At 32.6% G+C, this 23,743-nt stretch overlaps 1 protein-coding gene across 3 annotated transcripts in view; it reads right to left on the minus strand.

The window, feature by feature from the left end:
- Window positions 1–1,827: 1,827 nt before the first annotated feature.
- HGF (hepatocyte growth factor) overlaps window positions 1,828–23,743 on the minus strand; it is a 108,217-nt gene continuing 86,301 nt past the window's right edge. For all 3 annotated transcript variants that reach the window (XM_074268488.1, XM_074268489.1, XM_074268491.1), the window contains 7 exons: window positions 14,427–14,465; window positions 6,077–6,173; window positions 4,365–4,439; window positions 3,607–3,753; window positions 3,357–3,463; window positions 3,098–3,243; window positions 1,828–2,368 (listed from right to left, as the gene is read on the minus strand). In XM_074268488.1, coding sequence (XP_074124589.1) covers window positions 2,192–2,368; window positions 3,098–3,243; window positions 3,357–3,463; window positions 3,607–3,753; window positions 4,365–4,439; window positions 6,077–6,173; window positions 14,427–14,465 — 788 coding nt within the window. In that variant the 3' untranslated portion in view covers window positions 1,828–2,191. The remainder of the gene's footprint in view (window positions 2,369–3,097; window positions 3,244–3,356; window positions 3,464–3,606; window positions 3,754–4,364; window positions 4,440–6,076; window positions 6,174–14,426; window positions 14,466–23,743) is intronic.

Consider the following 23,743-nt stretch of genomic DNA (forward strand, 5'->3'; position numbering starts at 1 on the left):
ATAAATGATGATATTGAGGTCATGACAACCATAAGGAAAGGCATTTAAGCATATATGTCATCTCCTTTCCCAATTTACCTGGCTAAAATGGTATCAGCAAAAGTGAATGAAGTCAAACCAAGAGATTTAGGATGGATTCATCATTCCCTCATAGAAAACTCACTGCAATCACTACATGTACCATTTCTTATCTCGAAGGATCTTGATTAATACATCTCACTGGTTTCTAGCATCCTTCACTGAATGGATTATCTCAACACCAGATTTCTTTCTTTCTTACTGGACCTTATCCCAAACATTTTGCTATAGTTTCAAAGAGGCTCATGTAAAACATTTCTAAGACCTTATTGTGGTTCTAGATTTTAAGAAAGAGAGAGACAGAGAGATACACACAGACAGAAAAACAGAGACAGAGAGGGGAGACAGAGACAGACAGACAGACAGATAGATAGAGAGAAAGAGCAATATACTTTCAAAGGAGCTATATCCTGCAAGGACCAAATGAGTAAATAAGTATACTTATAATATCAAATTCTGATGGATTATTTGGATTTTTGTGATAAACTTTCCATTTTACTCATTATCATAAAGAACTGCAATGAAGAAGACCATTCAGATGCTGTTTTCCAAATAAAATCTATATATGAAGATCCAGATCAGAAGACCTTTTGGTCTTCTTTATTAAAAACTAAGTAAAAATTTTTCATCAAAAAACTCTTGTTGGCTTTTGAACAGATCTGTTCACAGTGAACTTGATTCGATGTCATGGTAGAATGAGCCTATTTCATCATTAAAGATGGATTTCTATATAATTCTGTTTTTTCCTCCACTAAACAGATTTTCCTTTGTATGATCTTCCAGTTAGGAGGGACAAAGAGAATAGCTTTTCCAACTCCATTATTTTACATATCAAATACTGAACTCCAAAGAGAGATTAAGAGGGTCACTATTAGCACACATCTTATAAATGAAACAAACAGAATTTGTATAGTGTCTTCTGCCTTGAAACCCATCACTTTATCCGCAAAGCACATGGCATTAGTAGAGGGAGTTTCCATTCATTTCAATAAATTCATATTGAGGGGTTACTTATAAAGTTAAGCTATGTGATTAAAATATTTTTTCAATATTAATCAAATTATTTCATTAACTGTTCTTAAGGTAATCTTGGTTGTCATTTAAGACTATACATTTTTAGAATTAACTTATTTATTGTTTAAATATTAGATTTATTTGGAGCATCCTTTTAGTAAAAGAAATAAACATTTTCCTTTTATTTCATGTACCTACATTGATTCTAAAAGATTATTTAGGTAAAGAAATATAAGTAACTTACATAAATAAATGGATTTAAATTGAGTAGAGAAAGATTATAGGGATGCCATCTTATTCTCCCTCTGAAAAAGGAAACAAAAAGCATCAACAAAGCATTTAACATGTTTAAGAGTTGGAAAATACTCAGAATAGGTCTTCTTAATCTTCAGTAGATTATGGTTGCAGGGATAGTAATCTGTTTTTAGTAATGGCAACGGATTTCATTATTTGAATATAAACTGTCAATTTCTTTTTAGAAAGTGCTATACTGCCTGACAAGAGACTAGAATAGTGATGACCATGAACTATATGCTTTGACTCTGTATATGTGTTTGTATGTATGCATACATGTGAGAGTACACATTTATGGACATGCCCACATAATAGTATTAGAGAGCATGGGATAAAAATAATGAAAATGGTTATCTTAAATGATATAATGGACTATAATTTAAAGAAACTCATTAAAGATGGAGGATAATATATAATGGTGATGAGTTTGACATGATATTATTTTTAAATTATCTTTATTATTAAGGTACCAAAATGGAAAGTGGCATAGGGAATTGAACTGCCCTATTTATTTAAAAAATCTTTTGTCATCTATCAAAAACAACTTTGTAATTTTTTTTTACCCATTCAAGTATCTTCAGGAGATATGTTACTGAACTTGCACATACCTTAATTCACTTCAACATTTACAAAATAACACTGACAGATAGAATGACAGAAAACACTCATAAATACCAATGAGAATCTTAATAAACTTGACAGTCACATAGCTTGTTTGTTTAAGATTTGTACGTGGGACATTTTAGTTTCATGCGCTCTGTATGAGGAGTTATATTGGGACAAGCGCCGGCCACACTTATTTCAATTATGACTGAGATACCTTGAATGTCAAAATGATTTTGTGAATCCATTTTGCATAATAAGATACTCGAACAAAAATCCCAGGACGGTTTGGAATTGCACAGCCACGACCAGGTACAATAACACCAATGACCATTCTCATTTTATGTTGTTCACAAACCAATGGGCCACCATAATCTCCCTAGGAAAAGGATATGCATAGCGGAAAAAAAAAAAAATTATTTTAGAGACACAAAAAAAGATAATTATTTATAATTTAATATAGTCCATTACAGTCACATAAGGTTATACACAAACAATTATTCTTAATCCCATACAAACAAAAATAATTCTATTCTCTAACAAGAGGGTATGCATTGAATGGAAATTTGGAAAGGGGGGGGGTGCATATTTTAGAGTTAGGGAATAATCTAATTTAAGTGAAATATCTGATATCTTTAGGGTTGGAAGGCAAGGCTATTAGAAACTGAATTTTAGTTTTAGGTTTTCTTTCAAATTGAAATATTCTTTTTATAGGCCAAATACTCATAAGATTTATACTAATGTAATCAGGCATGGTTTATCTCGATTTATAATTGGGGGAAAGGGGACAAAGAATACCAACAATAATTCTGAATAACACCATTTCATAAAGCCTTTAATACCTCATGATCACAAGATACAATAACATTGCAAAGCCTATAGAAATGCCATTCAGTTATCCCTATAGTGTATGGAACTAACTTTGCTGTATAATTTAGCTTTAATAATGTTATGTTTTATGGAGTCCTTTAACAAAATGAGATGGATCATTGTGGTACCTGGTATACTTAGTACCAACCTTTTTGGTTTTTAATATGAAAAAAGTACAAAGGAAATATGGTGGAGTTCCTATTAAACATTTGGGGTTTATAATTTTTTTTTTTTTTACCTCACATGGTCCTGTTCCTATTTTTTCAGTTCCAGCACAGATTTCAGATTCATTCAGAGTGATCTTTCCTTGGTGATATTGACTACATTTCTCATGTCCCATGATAAACAAATGTGCCACACGAAGAAGACCATCAAAGTTGATTACTTAAAAATAAAATAAAATCAAGGTTAATAGAGAGAAATAATATTATATTTAAATAGAAATGCTTCTATTTAAATAAGCAACATATAATTTTATTGAAAATTAAATGCCTTACATCCAGTGTATCCCCATCCATATACACTACATGTAGTCTTTTCAGGAATTGTGCAGCCATAATTAGGTAAATCAATTGTACTAACAAAGTCATCTAATACTGCAGGTCTGAAAAAAAAAAAGTCAACACACTTGGTTTTAATTCAACATTTTTAGAAATTTTATCTAAAAGAAGGCAAAGATACATTTGCTTTATGATCCCAACTTCTTTCTAAGTTAAGAAAAATAATCTTCAAATTTTAAATATTAACCTTGTAAGCTTTAATAAAACCAGATCTGATCCTTCAGGTCCATATACTAATTGAGAGATATTTAAAACTTGTTTGTGTTTCTCTTCTCCTCTTCCATGGACATCATGAATTCCAAGCCAAGCTTCATAGTCTTTCAAATCTTTAGTTCTAAATAAAATATTAAAATAAATATATAATTTTAAGATGACTTTGGTGGCTATACTTTTATTTTATGTGATTGTATTCTTCTTGATCTATTTGCATAATACAGAGAAAATCAAAAGTAATTAAAAATAGCCGAAATCTGCAACATAACACTATGGAGGACAATACATTTGTAGGTAGAGATTTGATAAGATTTTTAAAATCAGTGAATACATAATTTTTGATATATTTAAAATTGCAATACAAATAAACACAAAGATGTTTGCTGCTTTAAAAAAAAAGAAAGAAAAAAGAATCATGACTACTAAGAATTAGGTCAGGTGGAAGATTTCTTAACACATATAATATATTATACTGTGTCTCTCTTTTCTGAGACTGATTTTCATAGGAATTTGTTTAAAGATTAATGCATATGCAGGTTTATAAATGCCAAATGAAATGAGGCCAAAAGCAAAGTCTGTGGATTTAAATAGAAATAACAGCAGCAAACTGTGTATTGTCTTCTTGTTTTATATCTCTAAGCTACAAAAATAAATGAATGGAATTAATAGCAACACAAAAATTAGCAAATCAAAATTATTCTACATTAAGACTTAATTTTATAGATATCTTACCCAGAAGGGAAACATTGTCTTGCAGTTAAAATCCAACTTTCTTTTATTAATGAACCTCCACAGATATGTTTATTTCTGTGAGGAAAGCAATAGAAAAATGTAATAAGTAACATAAGCTTTATTCACCATTTATTAAAGCACAAGCTAAAAGTCATAAATTGGCATACCCTTTCCAGTAGGAAGGCAATTACTGATATTTTTAACATTCCTAGTACAAGAGGTGAAAAGCCAAATAAAAAAGGGAAGAGGACAAGGTTATTCCTAGTGTCTTGGTGGATGACAGGATGAACTATGAAGTATGGTCTAGAGCAGGTTGGATATATAAAGGGTTGAAATGAGTTTGCACTCAACTACCAATCAGTGAAATTAGATTTCACTTATTTCTAATACAGGCATTTTTTGATAACATTAGCCTTTGTCTTCAATGTTGTATTATATTGTTTTCTAATTTCATCATGCTTATCTATAATTATTTCACTTCCACTAAAGCTTGTAATATGTGAATGTAAGCATGATCTGTGCATGTATGTATATATTGTAACATATAATGCAACCTAAACAATATGTACTAAATGGAGAATCAGAATTGAGATAATATAACATTAAAATGAAAATTGTGAAAATTCTTAAGAATATTTTATTTAGTCTTGTATATGATCTATGGTAGCAACCAGAAGAATATTAGCTCCTTGAGGGTATGGATAGTTTTTAGGGTTTTAGAAAACTATTGATTTTTTTTTCTTTTACAACACCATCATTTTCAAATGTATACATTTTCTTCTTCTACTTAGGGGATGAATAAAGAAGGAAAGTAATTCATCAAAACTAGCCAACATATTAATCTATTCTGACAATAAATGTAAAATTCTTCTCATAAAACCCTCTACCTCTATAAATTTAAAAAAAAAGGAACAGAAGTATATTTTCTGAGTTCTTCTTCTGGGATAATATTATTCATTATAAAAGTAAAGTATAAAATGGTCAGTATTGATGGTTTGTTCTCTTCACTTACATAATTGTATTATTATAGAAATAGTATAAATACAAGAGTTTTTTTTTTCATTATGTCTTTATATCTCCTCAACTATCCCAGCAATTTATGTTTTTAGTAAATATTTGCTTAATGGAATTAAATGATTTTTTTTAAAGAATGTAGTCTGGAACTAAAAATATGGCTGCCCTGGAAAATTATACAGCATCTAAAATTCCCCTCCTTTAAAAATTTAAAATATTAAATTCTGATGGCTATTAGTTTTCTCTCCATCAATTTGATTTCTATAATGTGATAAACATAGGAACAAAATATATTTAATGAGATTAAACTGCAGCAGAGTCATACCATTTATTTTCTAGAAATAAATTCCTAAAAGAAAAAAATATTTTAAATTCTGGATATAATATCTGACATAAATGGATTTATAGTAACAAAACTAAGATATGCATTAGATTGAGCAATTGTAAAGATCATTTCTTTAAAAGGTTATATATTGAAAATACACAAATATATAAACATGTGAATATGTGTATATACTCATATTCATATACATGGAGAGAGAAAGAGATAATATTCTTGGCATATGTAGAGATATATATGTGTGTGTGTGTGCATTTTATATATACATACATATAATAGAAATACAAGCTAGAGCAACTTTTTAAAATTCATAAAGTGTATATATTTTTAGACATTCTGCTTGAAATATTATAATTACCTGTATTTCAAACTAACCATCCATCCTACATTTGTTTGTGTTGGGATTCCATTTACAACTCGTAATTGTTTTGTTTTTGCACAGGAAATGACAGGATCTGAAAACAGTTCCAAACATAGTATTAAAAAACAACATACAAGCAGGCCTTTTTGTAGAGGCAAGGAACTGGAAACTGAGTGGATGCCCATCAGTTGGGCTGAATAAATTATGGTATATGAATGTTATGGAATGTTATGGGCCAGAACTCTGTACTTGAAACAAGGATTCTTACAAGGTACTAGGTGGAATTGATAATACAATTGTTATATAGTTTAGCATGGTGATTTCTCTGCTGAAATGAAGGCTGGTCCAGAGACTTTCAGAAAACTAACCAGAACATTGCATTTTGGCTTCCAAATGTGGGGCTACATCTGGGACCCAGAAATTGGGGTGAGTACGAAAATAGACAAGCAGGAAACTTTGTTAAGGGCTAAACAAGTGTTTCAGCTGAAATGGGACAAATGTTTAGAAAGGACCCTTCTCCATCGCAAGGAAAGTGTGTAGAAAACATGTTTAAACTGATTTTAAAAAGCCAAGGTTTGATTGTAACTTGGAAGCAGATCATTGAACTCTTTGAAACATTAAAGTACAAATCTCCTTGGTTCTCTAAGGAAGAAGAATTAGATTCAAACAAGTGGAAACTGGTGGGAGAGCAACTAATAGAATATTACAATGATAATGGTCCTGATTAAATTCCTAAAGAAACATTCTATACATATATATTAATACAATTGGCTTTAGGAAATTACATAAGATATAGAATAAGGAAAAAGAAGAAAGTGCAGGAGAGGAGGATACTGACAAACTAGGTGAAAAGCATGAAGAATTAGACAAGAAAGGAATTAAATACAATTCTTATGAAATGAAAGAGTGTGGTGCTTCACAGCAGAAGCCATTAGGGCATTCCCTATCCCCTGACCTACCCCCATCAGTTAACCCTTCCTGGGTGGAAGGAGAAGAAGGAGAGGGGCAGTAACACAATCAGCACCACCTATGAAGCAGCCTATGACACAATTACAAAAGACACTAGTTAAAGCTAAAAAAAGGACAGAATATGTCTGATTTTAAAATAAATGCATAACCTGTTATTCAAGAGTGATTCTTCAGGTCAAGAAAGGAGAAGATATACTCCTTTTGATCTGGAAATAATAAAGGATTTTAAAAGGGTTACACTCTTTATGAGGCTACATTGTCTTCTGTTAAGATGGTATTAGATAACTTGGCTTATGAAATTTTAACCCGTAGTGAAGGAATAGATCAGTTAATTGTTTGGGGGAGAGGGTTTGCGTGTATCTCTACAGATGGAGAAGGAATCAGATGAGTGCCAACAAGCATCTTGAGAGAGACAGAAAAAGAGAAAAACCTCAAAACAAAGGAGAAGACCTAAGAAACCTCTGACACTGAAAGAGAATGGCTGATAATGAGACTGTTACAGAACTTCAAAACCCGCAAGAATCACTGGATTCCTTGAAATGAAAAATTGTTGATAAGATTGTTGTGAGACTTGAAAACCATCAGGAATCATTGAATTCCCTGAGAACATGATAAGACTGATCAGGACTTCAAAACTTGCAGGAATTATTGGATTCCCTGACACATGAAGTAATGGACAATAGATTGGTTTTGGAGTATTTCTAGGACTTATGGAGCTGTATAATTTCTCATGTTGATTCATGTTGTTAATTATCACTACTAGATTGTTATATTGCTATATCCTCCATGTTAATGGATTTATGTATATCTGTTTCAAGTGAGACCCTTCAGAAACCCGCTAATCTGGTTTGATTCCTTATTTTTCCTTTGGTGTTTTCATCTCCCTTCCTGAGACATCAGGGAGAGTGTGATCACCTCCTTTTTTTGGTCTTTTCACCCCCTTTTTTGAGAAATCAGAGAGGGCATGATCATCTCATTTTGGGGGTTCTCACTTCCCTGAGAAGTCAGGAAGGTGTGACCACCTATGCTCTAAAACAAAAGAAAACAGGAGATGTTATGGGCCAGAACTCTGTACTTGAAACAATGATTCTTACAAGGTGCTAATTCAGTGGAATTGATAAGGCAATGATTATCTAGTTTAGCATGATGATTATTACTCTGCTGAAATGAAGGCTGGTCCAGAGACCTCCAGAAAACCAACCAGAACATTAAAATAGAATATTATTGTTCTGCAAGAAATGATCAGCAGGATGATTTCAGAAAGGCCTGGAGAGATTTACATGAAGGGATGCTAAGTGAAGAGAGCAGAACCAGGAGATCATTATACATAACAACAAGATTATACAATGATCAATTTTGATGAATGTGATTTGGGCCAATTTCAATAGAGTTGTGATAGAGAGAGACATATGCATCCAGAAAGAGGACTGTCAGGACTGAATAAGGATCACAACATAGTATTTTCACTTTTTTTTTTTTTTTTTTTTTTTTGCTTACTTTTTGTTTTCTTTCTCTTTTTTTCTTTCCTTTTTTATCAGATTTGTCTTGTGTAGCACAATAAATGTAGAGATATGTATAGAAGAATTGTACATGTTTAACAAACAACTTTTTGTCTAGGGGATGGGGAAAAGGGAGGGGGAAAATTTGGAACATGAGGTTTTGCAAAAGTGAATGCTGAATCTTTGCATATATTTTAATAATAAAAAAGAAAGCAAAAAGCTGGAAAACAATTTTTAGAGCAAGGGTTTTTCCATTTTAAAATGATGCTTACCAAATTGTGACATATAATCTACATGACAGAAGTCTGCTATTAATGCTACAAGAGAACATTATCACCATAAGGAAAAAGTGTTTTTAAATAGATAAAATGAAATACCTGAGATCATAAAGGATTATAAAAAATGCTTAAAAAACCCCCAAAAAACTAAAAACAAACTATGGACCCAACTTAAGAACCTTTGCTCTAAGACACATCAGTAAAATTTAGATGATTTAATTATTTATCAACTGATTTCAGTGACTCTAAGACTAGTAACATCCGTAGTAAGACTAATTCTGAGACCGAGGGACTGATGTCCTATTTAGTAATTCTAGAACTTATGGTGGGTGTTGGGGAGAGTTGTAAAGAGCAAAAATGAAAGCAGTTTTAATGGTTTAAACTCCATTCCTTACTCCCTTTTCCCCCTAGAAAGCTTATGTCATGTTTCTTATGCTCTCATTCTCAATCAATCTTAGAATGATGTAAGAAATAGGGTGGAGTTATAGAAGGGACTGTCCCAACTAGCAAGAAATTGTAAATGAGAGGGCAAAAAGGAGAGCACAGACAACAGGAAGAGAAAGTGATTTATTGAGTCCACTTTTCTGGGACAGCTATTCATAAAAATATGTTTCTAAAGAACAGAAATATATTTAGATTATGCAAATTTGTAACAATCTATCCAACAATTCCAAAGCAAATGGATCAATGTGGCATGAGGGATTCTCAAATAAAGACCCATGATATCAAGAAACTCTATTCCATATGACCAAAGGATTCTACATTGTTTTTAGCTTTTCACTATTATGTAGGGAATGGGATAGGGCAAGGATATGAAAAACTACTTTATTGCTGAGGACACACCATGCTGCAATTGTAGTGATTTCTGATTCTTTTGGCAGTTGCCCTAAATGCTATATCCACCAATATTTTATAGCATGATAGAGGCAAAATGGAAAGAGTCTAGGTGTTCACAAAATCCTATATCCTTATTTTACACATAAGGAAATTGAAGCAGAAAAAGGTACTTTCTCAGGCTAACACATCTAATTATTATCTGAAACAGGCTATGAACATAGTACTGTTTTAATTCCAAATTAGTTTATCTCCCCTCCTATACCATGCTGTCTCCCAAAAGTTAAGTTCCCACACATTCCTTTTAAATATTATTGATAATTAAATGATTGGAAATATATTTCTTTACAAATAAAGTAAGATGCCCCCAGAGGTAGCTGCCTTATCATGGTGGGTGGACTTACATAGTTCAATGAAACTAAGAAGCATAACTTGCAGGGTTACTCAAAAGGGACAGGTCATTAGTGAAGAATTCTGACAAAAGGTGATGTACTGAAGAAGAAAATATCAAACCACTCCAATATCTTTACCAAGAAAACTTCATGGACAAAATGATAAAATAAATTACATTGGAAGATGGGCCCTCAATTTGGAAGATGTCCAAGACACTACTGAAGAATGGAAGACAACTAAAAATAGCTCCCAGACTAATGAAACAGATCATGCAAAGCTGAAAAGAAGCTCAGCTGAAGATGTGCCTGGTAATAAAAGGAAAGATTGATACTATAAATTTCAATATTGCAAAGAATCTTAAATATAAGACCTATGAACCAAGATAAACTGGATGTGGTCATACATAAAATGGAAAAATTAAACATTAACATTTTTTATATGTCAGTGAACTCAAATTGATGACAGTGGGTAAATTTAATTCAGTTGATTATTACATATAGTATTGTATGAAAGAATATCTCAGAAGACATATAATAATCCTCATAAGCAATTGTTATTTTGTCCTTCATTGTAGAAGAGAACAGGTTTTCAGAGAGGTTTGATTTAAGTGAGGAAAGTCCGACTCATTTTCCCCTCCACAGACATCTGGATTCAATGGCAAGATACAGATTAGTATGATGAAGATGGCCCTGAATATAATGGAAGACCTTGACCTTTTTAAACAAAGGTCTTCAACAAGTCTCAAGTTAACTGAAACTAAAGAATCTCCTCTTTTACCTAGTACAAAAAAAAAATCTAATCCAATTCACTTGCATGAAATGACATCACCTCCCTGATGTCATGGTCCTCTTTGACAGCAAAAGGTAAACAACATCCTCTGTGAGTAAAACTGGCCCACAAACTGGAATTGGTCAGCTGGAAGATTCCTTCCTTCCTTCCATTCTTCCCTTCCTTTGTCCACATAGGGTATTATATGTATAAATGTTCTTAAAAGCATTTTCCTTTTTCTTTTGGACCTCTAAACTCACCCCAAGATATCTTGGGGTTCACTGGCTATATATTTTTTAAAGAACCATGCCTCAAACCAAAACCAATTTGCTTCTCATTGGCTGCCAATGAATCCTAGGCCAAGCCCCACTTGATCACTGTTTGAGTCCTGCCTGAATCAGATTGGATGTAAATAGTAATCATTTCTACTTCAGCCAGAAACTCTGAGCATCTCCCCCTCCCTCACAGTCAATATAAGGGTAAGAAAAGCAGCCCCTCAAAATGATATAATTATATCTCTTTAAATCCAAGGCAAACTATCACAAGGCAAAACAGTAATATAGTCTATACTCCTAACACTGATGCTAAAGATGCCAAAGTTAATCACCTACAATATCTTCTAGAAGTAAGATAAAAAAAAATGTTACATTCATCATAGGGATTTGTAATACCAAAGTATAAAAGTCAAAAGATAATTAGAATAACAAGCAAAATTTGCCTTGGAGGATAAAATGAAGTAGGGGCAGAGACAGAGTTTTCTCAAGATTATTTGCTTATCATAGTAAACAATGTAGTTCAATAACACAAAAGGCAACTCTACACAGATATCACTAAAAGGTCAGTATGAAAATCAAATTGATTATATATACTTTGCAGTCAAAAGTGGAAAAACTCCATTAAATCAGTTAAAACAAGACATGTAGCTCAATGTGGCTCAGATCATGATCTTCTTAATACAAAATATAGATTTAAATTGAAGAAACAATGGAAAACTATATCAGACCATATATAGGTAACATAAGTAATATCCTTTATTATTATATAGAGTGGAAGTGATGAATAGATTTAAGGAGTTACACCTGGTAGATAAGGTGCTTGAAAAACCATGGACAGAGATTGAGGATACTATATAAGAGGTGACAAAAAAAAAATCCAAAGAAAAAGAAGAGCAAGAAAGAAAAATGGCTGTTTAGGCTCTAGAAGTAGCTGAGGAAAAAAGGAAAGCAAAAAGAAAAAGTGAAAGGAAAAGATATACTCAATTGAATGCAGAATTTCAGAGAATAGCAAAGGGAAATAAGAAAGTTTTCCTAAATGAACAATGCAAAAAAAAAAAAAAGAAAGAAAAAAAGAAAGAATAGAAAAGATAAGATATCTCAAGAAAATTAGAAATATCAAGGGAAGAGTTCATGCAAAATATTCAAATCACTGAATAAATGCACTTATTTTACATGCCAGTAAGGTTATGCTTAAGATTCTGCAAGTTAGGCTTCAGCAATATGTGAACTGAGAAAAGCTGGCTGAATACTTAACATCAAAAAAACTAAGATCTTGGCAACTGGTTTATCACTTCCTGACAAATAGAAGAAGAAATAGAAGCAGCATCAGATTTTATATTCTTGGTCTCAAAGATCACTGCAGATGGAGACTGCAACCATGAAATTAAGATACTTACTCCTTGAAAGAAAAACTATGGCAAATTTGGGCAGCAGACTAAAAAGCCAAAATATCACCTTGTAGATAAAAGTCCATATAGTCAAAGTTATGTTTTTTCCAGTAGCAATGTAGGACTGTGAAAGTTGTAATATAAGAAAAGCTAAGTGCTACAGAATCAATATTTCAAATTGTGGTTCTGGAGAAGACTTTTGAGAGTCCCTTGGAGATCAAGGAGATCAACTAAATTGATCTTAAAGAAATTAATTCATGTTATTCACTGGAAGATAAAGCTATTCATTGGAGATGAAGCCTAACTACTTCAGCCACATAATGAAAAGATGGGGCTCTTGGGGAAAGACCTTGATGTTGGGAAAGATTGAAGATAAAAAGAAAAGAAGACAGGAGAAGATGAGATGGATGGATAGTGTCATGGAAATATCGAACATGAACTTGGACAGACCTCAAGAAATTGTAGACAATAAAAAGTCCTGGTATGAGGTCATGAAGAGTTGGACACAACTGAATGACTGAACATAGCAAAATAACTATCTCTGAGTGATTTTTCAAAAACTTGTAAAGAACAAATGCTTTATTCCAGAGGTAGTTACTGAAGCACTGTATTCACTCTTGGTTACCATACATTATGAAGGACAGCAACAAAATGAAACATTTCACAAGAAAGGGACAAAGATGATAAAGAGACTTGAAACACTCTCATTTGATGACTGCTTACAGGAACTGGGAATTTTATCCTGCTTAGGAGGAAAATAAATTAGAGAGGTATGCTTCCTATCTTTAAACATCTGAGGTAATTTACATTGGAGAGAGATCAAATAATTAAATTATATTCAGCAGTCAGTCAGTAGCTTGGAGCCCATCAAAGATAACTCTCAAAAGAATGCCATCTCTTTTATAAGATGAACAGCATAATAATATCATAATATATCATAATATCATAATAAGGTAATAATTCTGAAGAGTAAAAAAGACTGGTTCATCTATGGAAAAAAAAAGACTAAAGGTTCATTAATGTGGTTAATTCTCATAATGTAACATTGCATAATGTGTGAGATCCATTTCAACACTAAGACTTTTTTTCTAAGGTGAGTATGTAAAAATTCAATTCAATAAATATTTAGTAACTGATTATTGTGTGTATCAAGCACAGTGCTTGAGGCAAAAGATAATCCCTGATCTCAAGGAGCTTGCAATCTGTATTCATAAGCAATTATGAGATAAAAGTCTTAAAGCAAATTAGCACTTTATTACAGCCTCTATTTTTCATAGTTGTTGTTTTTATGTTTTTCATACATCTCCAACGACACAAGTATTTATATTATTTTCCCATGTACTTTGGTATGGCTCACTTGATTTGTGAAATTAAAAAAATGTTTTTACCTCCTTAAACCTAAGAAAGCTGTAAAAGTTTAAAAGCCTTCAGTTAGCTTAGATGAGCTTGGTGCTTAGTAGAGTCTTTTAAAATTATTTAAATAATCTTGAATAAAGTGAGGAGTAGATAAGGATCAAATTTTGAACATAAAGGAAAAACGGAAACAATTTTTTAAATTATTTTTCTCATGCATCCATAAAATCAAATTTTTATCAGTTAATAGCTAAATCAGATCAAAAATATATCAAATGGCTATTATGTCAAGAATGTTATGTTAATTTCATTGTTTATATCTCTAACGAGATATAAACCAAGACAGATGCTGCCCCTCTTTAAACTGATATTCACTCTAGTATTCATTCAAATTAAAATACAAAAGCATCTAAAATCAAATAATAGTATACATCAATATTTTCCCAGTTTTTCTTTCTCTTTCCTTTAAATACACACATAAAAACCTTCCAATTAAATTAACAATTACATTTCATAAAATTAAAAAATTTCAAATATTTAACAATAACAAAATTCTTAGGAGGAAACAAGCACATATGAAGTTTACTTACGGTCCAAATTGACTATTGTAGGTGTAGTATCACCTTCACCTGAAAAAGCAAACAAAGTATTTTAAAATTGATTAAAAATACCTGAAAAAGTCCTAAAATAAGTATCTAAGTAAAGGAAACAAAATACTTCAAATTGCTTTAATATTGCAGTTATCCTTTCTTTCTCCTTTCCTCCCTTTTCTCTATCTCTCTCTCCATTCTTTCCCTCTTGTATCCCTCTCTTTCTCCTTTCCCCTTTATATAGACACACATAGAAATCCACATATTGCATATATTATATATAAATATATACATTTAGCAGATAGATAATACCTCCCAAACTTAAGAAGTTAGAATTCTTCAAAGTAATTATTAGTTGTTATATTGGAAGAAATTAGATTGCTATGCATATTAGTACTGGATGATATATCTGCTTTCATTTTTTAAAATATCACTTTTTTAGTAGCCTACAAGGTTTTGTTTTTTATGTTAGTTGAAGATCGAATTTACAGCATTTTCAGTTGCATTACTAAAATTAAATGACTATTAATTTCTATTGAATTGACAAAAATTTCCATTAATGGGAAATATATGATCTTTACTAGGACTAAGTTATCCTAAAGGAAAATTATAGATAACACTGAACTACTCATCTATTTTTGTAAACTATTTTAATCTTACTTTCATAATTTTTTCCTTAAAAAACTTTATTTAGACTTTATTTTAAACCAACAAAGGTGTAGAACTATAGGAAATGAATATACCATATATATATATATATATATATATATATATATGTATGTATATATATATATATATATATATATATATATATATATATATATATATATATATATATATATCAATGAAAATACAAATTCTGAATCTGAACTGATAATGTAGTGGCTATTTTATGGCTGAGTAGAAATTCAAGATTCTATTTCATGTTTCAGTATTACAAAATGGTGAGAAGTTAAGGGTGGTAATCTCTTTGGTAGATGTGTGAAACATTCATCAATTTCAAAAGGCACTACTTTTCACAAACCCCCTGCCAGGGGTTAAATGCAGCAATAGAGACAGGCCAGGAAGATGATAGGGATAGGGAATAATTAAGCAGTAATGAATGAGGCACCAGGCATTTCCTGGAGCTAAATGACTAGCTGTTGGGAATTGATGGCCTATCTTGCAGTCAGGCACAATTAATAGTAGCTAGTTGTTAATCCCTGGAATTGCCTTGAACTCAAAAAAATTAGCAATGGATGGAGGGTAAGGGGGAGAAACATAAAGATTTCTTTTTCAGAGATGCAAATTTTAGGTATTTCTAAGTGATTAGTTCATGTAAAAGACTTATTTTCTATTATTTAATTTAGAAACATAGATTGGTAAAAAGCTAGGAATATGAATTTCATCATTCTCCCTTCCTACCCCCATCCAGTTTCCCTTTAGTTTATTTTGAGGTGGATTTTGTCTTTGAGTCAGCGGTTGACAGCTTATTAGTTGGTATGGATAAGAGGTCTACAAATTGGGAGAGGTGCAGGCTAGGGAAATTAAAACATCAAGGTTATTGGTTTCCCCTCCTAAGTCAATTACTTGCAATTTTTAAAATGAATAGCTCTGTGCTCCCTTGGTTGCTTTGATGTGAAAGGCTACAAGACAATAAATTCTCCTGCTAGCATCTTATGAAGAAGGTGTGATTTTCAAGGCTTGTGGTTCATTATTGGGGTTGGAAACAATATTTTATAATGTGAAAAGAAGCCTTAGTTGATTTAATTCTTTCTTTTGACTAATAAATAAGATACTTTTTCCCCTTCTTGCTCTTTTCCTCTTGGAAAAATAACTTTTATCTTATTAAAGATCAGGCTATTTTTCTTAAAGAGAAGTAAGACTACCGAAATATATAATGAGCAAAGCCTTTGTTAATGATAAGGATTTTATAAATAGATACAGATATAGATACACACATATAAACACACACAGTATATATGGAAATCATTATATGTCTATATATAGACATATAATGATTTCCAAAATGGCAAAGCAAAATCTAAGCTAGTAATTCAGACATTTGAATTTAGCTTCTTCTTTTGCTATGACCAAATCAGCTAAAGCAAAGGCTTCCCAATTAACTGCAGCCAAACAGAGGTAGTGCCAAGCAAAGTAGGTTTGATGTTGCTGGACTGGAAATTCACCTCAACCAAGAAAACATGAGTTCCAATACTGTATCTGACATATATTCTGGCAGTGATACCTTGTGCATCAATCACTTCACTCACATTTATTGAACAACTGAATTGTTTTAGGTGTTGGGAATCAATACATAAAGTGAAATAGTCCCTACTCCCCAATGCTTTTACATTCTTTTGTTTTGTTTTGTTTTTTTGTTTGTTTTTAAATTAATTTTATAATTATAATTTTTTGACAGTACATAAGCATGGGTAATTTTTACAACATTATCCCTTGTACTCACTTCTGTTCCGAATTTCCCCCCCCTTCCCTCCACCCCCTTCCCTAGATGACACACAGTCCCATACATGTTAAATGTGTTATAGTATATCCTAGATACAATATATGTGTGCAGAACCGAATTTCTTGTTGCACAGGAAGAATTGGATTCAGAAGGTAAAAATAACCTGGTAAGAAAGACAAAAGTGCAAACAGTTTACACTCATTTCCCAGTGTTCCTTCTCTGGGTGTAGCTGATTCTGTCCATCATTGATCAACTGGAACTGAATTAGCTCTTCTCTATGTTGAAGATATCCACTTCCATCAGAATACATCTTCATACAGTATCATTGTTGAAATGTACAGTGATCTCCTAGTTCTGCTCATTTCACTCAGCATCAGTTCATGAAAGTCTCTCCAAGCCTCTCTGTATTCATCCTGCTGGTCATTTCTTACAGAACAATAATATTCCATAACATTCACATACCACAATTTACCCAACCATTCTCCAATTGATGGGCATTCATTCATTTTCCAGTTTCTAGCCACCACAAAAAGGGCTGCCACAAATATTTTGGCACATGCAGGTCCCTTTCCCTTCTTTGGTATTTCTTTGGGATATAAACCCAGTAGTAGCACTGTTGGATCAAAGGATATGCACAATTTGATAACTTTTTGGGCATAATTCCAGATTGCTTTCCAATACGGTTGGAATCTTTCACAACTCCACCAAAAATGTATCAGTGTCCCAGTTTTTCCACAGCCCCTCCAACATTCATCATTATTTTTTCCTGTCATCTTAGCCAATCTGGCAGGTGTGTAGGGGTATCTCAGAGTTGTCTTAATTTGCATTTCTTTGATCAATAGTGATTTGGAATACTCTTTCATATGAGTGTAAATAGTTTCAATCTGAAAATTGTCTGTTCATATCCTTTGACCATTTATCAATTGGAGAATGGCTTGATTTCTTATAATTATAGAGTCAGTTCTCTATATATTTTGGAAATGAGGCCTTTATCAGAACCTTTAACTGTAAAAATATTTTCCCAATTTGTTACTTCCCTTCTAATCCTTCTTGCATTAGTTTTGTTTGTACAAAAACTTTTTAATTTGATGTAATCAAAATTTTCTATTTTGTGATCAATAATGATCTTTAGTTCTCCTTTGCTCACAAATTCCTTTCTCCTCCACAAGTCTGAGAGGTAACCTATCCTATGTTCCTCTAATCTATTTATGATCTCATTCTTTATGCCTAAATCATGGACCCATTTTGATCTTATCTTGGTATATGGTGTTAAGTGTGGATCCATATCTAATTTCTGCCATACTAATTTCCAGTTTTCCCAGCAGTTTTTGTCAAATAATGAATTCTTATCCCAAAAGTTGGGATCTTTGGGTTTGTCAAAAACTAGATTGCTATAGTTGTACACTATTTTGTCCTGTGAACCTAACCTATTCCACTGATTAGCTAGTTATTTCTTAGCCAATACCAAATGGTTTTGGTGACTGCTGCTTTATAATATAGTTTTAGATCAGATACATTTGATTTTTTTTTTTATTAATTCCCTTGTGATTCTCGACCTTTTGTTCTTCCATATGAATTGTGTTGTTATTTTTTCTAGATCATTAAAATAGTTTCTTGGGAGTCTGATTAGTATAGCACTAAATAAATAGATTAATTTAGGGAGTATTGTCATCTTTATTATATTCACTCGGCCTATCCAAGAGCACTTAATGTTTTTCCAATTATTTAAATCTGACTTTATTTTTGTGGCAAGTGTTTTGTAATTTTGCTCAAATAAATCCTGACTTTCCTTTGGTTGATAGATTCCCAAATATTTTATACTCTAGACAGTTGTTTTGAATGGAATTTCTCTTTCTATTTCTTTATGCTGGATTTTGTTGGTGATGTGATTAAAATGATGAGGATTTATGTGGATTTATTTTGTATTGTGCAATTTTGCTAAAGGTGTGGGTTATTTCTAATAACTTTTTATTAGAATCTCTGGGGTTCTCTAAGTATACCATCATATCATCTGCAAAGAGTGATATTTTGATTTCCTCATTACCTACTCTAATTCCTTTAATCTCTTTCTCGACTCTTAATGCTTAGGCTAGCGTTTCTAATACAATATTGAATAGTATTGGTGATAATAGGCAACCTTGTTTCACTCCTGATCTTATTGGAAAAGGTTCCAGTTGATCCCCATTACATATGATGCTTACTGACAGTTTTAAATATATACTCCTGATTATTTTAAGGAATAGTTCCTTCATTCCTATACTCTCAAGTGTTTTTAGTAAGAATGGATGTTGGATTTTATCAAATGCTTTTTCTGCATCTATTGAGATGATCATATGGTTTTTATTAATTTGATTATTAATATGGTCAATTATACTAATAGTTTTCCTAATATTAAACCAGCCCTGCATTCCTGGTATAAATCCTACTTGATCATGGTTTATTTTCCTAGGGATGATTTTCTGTAGTCCTTTTGTTAATATCTTATTTCAGATTTTAGCATCAATATTCATTAAAGAGATTGGTCTATAGTTTTCTTTCTCAGTTTTCAACCTAACTGGTTTAGATATTGATACCATGTCTGTGTCATAAAAGGAATTTGGTAGGACTCCTTCATTCCCTATTTTTTCAAATAGTTTATATAGCATTGGGGCTAATTGTTCTTTAATTGTTTGGTAGAATTTACATGTAAATCCATCTGGTCCTGGGGATTTTTTCTTAGGGAGTTGATTAATAGCTTGTTCTATTTCTTTTTCTGAAATGGAACTATTTAAGCAATTTACTTCCTCCTCTGTTAATCTGGGAAGCTTATATTTTTGGAGGTAATCATCCATTTCACTTGGGTTATCAAATTTATTGGCATAAAGTTGGGCAAAGTAACTTCTTATTATTTCTCTAATTTCCTCTTCATTGGTGGAAAGTTCCCCCTTTTCATTTTTAAGACTAACAATTTGGTTTTCCTCTTTCCTTTTTCTGATCAGATTTACCAAAGGTTTATCTATTTTATTGTTTTTTTTTTCATAAAACCAACTTTTAGTTTTATTTATTAAGTCAATAGTTTTTTTTTAACTTTCAATATTATTAATTTCTCCTTTTAATTTTAGAATTTCAAGTTTAATATTTGATTGGGGGGTTTTAATTTGGTCTTTTTCTAGCTTTTTAAGTTGCAAGCCCAATTCATTGACCTTTTTTTTCTTTATTTTCTTCAAGTAAGCCTCTAAAGATATAAAATTTCCCCTTATTACCGCTTTAGCTGAATCCCACAGATTTTGGTATGATGTGTCATCGTTGTCTTTATCTTGAGTGAAATTGTTCATTGTTTCTATAATTTGCTGTTTCACCCAATCATTCTTTAAGATGAGATTATTTAGTTTCCAATTACTTTTTGGTCTATTTATCCCTAACTTTTTGTTGAATGTAGTTTTTATTACATCATGATCTGAAAAAAAAAAAAAAAAAGCATTTCCTATTTCTGCCTTCCTGCATTTAATTTTGAGATCTTTATGTCCTAATATATGGTCAATTTTTGTATAGGTTCCATGAACTTCTGAGAAGAAAGTATATTCCTTTGTATCACTATTCAGTTTTCTCCAAAGATCTATCATATCTAATTTTTCTAATATTCTATTTACCTCTAATTTCTTTCTTATTTGTTTTGTGGTTTGATTTATGTAATTCTGAGAGTGCAAGGTCAAGATCTCCCACTATTATAGTTTTGCTATCTATTTCTTCTTGAAACTATCTTAACTTCTCCTTTAGGAAGTTAGACGCTATACCATTCGGGGCATATATGTTTAGTATTGATATGGCTTCATTGTCTATGCTACCCTCTAGCAAGATATAGTTTCCTTCCTTATCTCTTTTAATTAGATCCATTTTTGCTTTTGCTTGATCCAAGATAAGGATGGCTACTCCTGCTTTTTTGACTTCACTTGAAGCATAATAGATTCTGCTCTAGTCTTTTACCTTTACTCTGTTTGTATCTCCCTGCTTTAAATGTGTTTCCTGTAAACAACATATTGTAGGGTTCTGACTTTTGATCCAGTCTGCTATCTGCCTCCGCTTAATGGGAGAATTCATCCCATTCACATTTACAATTAAAATTACTATTTCTGTATTTCCTGCCATCATATTATCCCCAGATTATGCTTTTTTTTTTTACCTTTTACCCCCTCAACCCCTTCCCTAGTATTAAACTTACAGGCCCCACTTGCATCATGCAGGCCTCCCTTTTCAGTATCCCTTCCCCTCCCTTTAAATCCCTTCCTCTTTCTTGTACCCTTCCCTTATTATTTTTTTTTCCTTTTCTCTTTTCTTCTTCCCTTTTTAATGAGGTGAGAGAGAGTTCTCTGTAAAACAAATATGTCAATTATTTTCTCTTTGAGGGAATTCTGATGAGAGTATGATTCACACAATGTTCCTCCCCCTCTCTAAATTCCCTCAGATATGATAAGTTTTCTTTGCCTCTTCCCGGGATGTAGTTTCCTTCTTTTTATCACCCCTTTTCCCATTTTCTGACACTATTCCCTTTCCATTTCTACTTCCCTTTTTTATGTTATATCAGTAAAATCAAATTATACATGTGGAGTTTCTGCATATCCACAACAGAAATACAGTTCTCAAGAGTTCCTTTTACCTTTTTCTGCTTCTCTTGAGTCCTGTGGTTGTAGATCAAATTTTCTGTTGAGATCTGTTTTTTTCGTTAGAAACAAATGGAATTCATCTGTTTCATTAAATGTTCATCTTCTTCCATGGAAGAAAATGCTCAACTTAGCTGGGTAGTTTATTCTTGGCTGCATTACAAGTTCTTTTGCCTTTCAGAATATCAGATTCCAGGCCCTTCAATCTTTTAATGTGGAGGCAGGCAGATCTTGAGTGACCCTTATTGTGGTACGTCAGTATTTGAATTTTTTTTTTTTTCCTGGCTGCTTGCAATATTTTTTTTTCCTTAGTCTGATAGGTCTGAAATTTGGCCACAATATTCTGTGGAGTTTTGTTTTGTTTTTTAAATATTTTTAGGGTCTTTTTCAGAAAGTGTTCGATGAATTCTTTCAATTCCTATTTTACCTTCTGGGTCTATTACCTCTGGGCAGTTCTCTTTGATGAATTCCTGTAAAATAGAATCTAGGCTCTTTTTTTCAATCATAATTTTCAGGAAGTCCAATAATCCACAGATTATCTCTCCTAGATCTATTTTCCAGGTCTGTCGATTTTTCAAGTAGATATTTGACGTTTTTCTCCAGTTTTTTCTTTTCTTTTTTTTTTTTTTTTTTTTTTGTTTTTTTTTTGTTTTGTTTTGCTTGACTGATTCTTGGTGTCTCAATGAATCATTCATTTCTATTTCTTCAGTTCTGATTTTTAATGAGTTATTTTCTTCATTTGCTTTTTTTACTTCTTTTTGTATATGTTCAATTAGGTTTTTAAATGAGTTATTTTTCTCTATGGAATTTTTTTTCCATTTCACTATATTTTTTTTGTGAGTTATTTTCTTTTTCCAATTCACAAATCCTACTTTCTTGGGAATTCTTTATCTTTTCCAATTCACAAATCCTACTTTCCAGGGATTTTTTAAGCTTTTCCAATTCACAAATTCTGTTTCCCTGCACTTCCTGTGAATTCTTTATCTTTTCCAATTCACATTTCAGGACATTGTTACTCTCTTGCATAGCTTCTCTTTCCTTTCCCCATTTTCCTTCTAACTCTCTTTTGAGGTTTTTAATAGTCTCTTCTAAGAAAGAGTTATGTGATGGGGGTAACATTCCCCTTCTGGATCTTATCTGGAGACTGTTTCCTATTCATTTCCTTGGAGTTGCAAACATGCTGTCTTTCTGTATAGAAGCTATCGGTCATTCTCTTCATTTTTTTACTCATTTAAAAAAACCTATAGGGTCTGCCTTCAGGGAATGGAGGTTACCAGCTTCCTATGCAGAACAGGGATAGGTACATGGACGGCATGTGTCTTGTGAATGAGCTGTAAGGGTACGAGGGTGTTCTGGGAGAGAGGTTCCCCCCAACAGAAGTGATTCAGAGTTGCTTAGCACAGGCTGGGCTGTGGAAGTGCCCAGTGAAGAGCCCCTGCTGTGTGGACTAGTAACTGCCCTGAGGCTAGAGGCTGAACAGTGAAAGTGTCACAACACCAGGCCAAAGGCCACTGTGGGGCTGTGGATATTAGCAGCTGACCAGCGAATAGCCCTGGCGCACAGACCAGAAGTGCCTCAACCCCAGGAAGCACAGTTGCTATTGTGGAAGTTCCACTGCCTCAGGCCAAGCCCCCCACTGTGCAGATTAGAGGCTGCCCCAGGCTGTGTCCCCCTGCTGTGCAGGTTCTTAACTGTCCCAAGGAAAATCTCTGCACAGCAGAATGGGGCTGCACAGCCATGCAGTGATCTGTGCTAAATCACTTCTGGTTTGGGGTAGCTATAGGCAGAATATAATTTCTGACATTTTTAAAAGTAACTTTGATTTCTCTGATGATCTGCTGTTTTGCAAGCAGAGTAGAGCAATCAGCCTATGCCAAAGTCATCTGTCTCTGTAGCTTTTCTAACCCCAGAGGCCTCCCCATCCCTATCTGCATAATATGCTAGTTCTATCATTGTCTGCTGCTGGTCTTTTTCCCACCCCTCTGGACAGACCTTTTCTGACAAAATTTCACTTCTCTTCAGCTGGTAAGTTGCTTTACTTCTAATCTTTGTGGGTTTTACCAGTCTAGCGCTATTTTTGAGGCTGAATTAAATAGTTGGTAGTGAGCATAAGAGAGAGCTTAGAAAGTCGTGTGTGGCTTCTCTGCCATCTTGGCTCCGCCCCCCAATTTTACATTCTTTTGAAGAGAAAACATTTACATGTGCAAATATATACAAAATAAATCTATACAGAA

Source organism: Sminthopsis crassicaudata, chromosome 5 (genome assembly GCF_048593235.1).
Source record: "Sminthopsis crassicaudata isolate SCR6 chromosome 5, ASM4859323v1, whole genome shotgun sequence".
Taxonomy (NCBI): domain Eukaryota; kingdom Metazoa; phylum Chordata; class Mammalia; order Dasyuromorphia; family Dasyuridae; genus Sminthopsis; species Sminthopsis crassicaudata.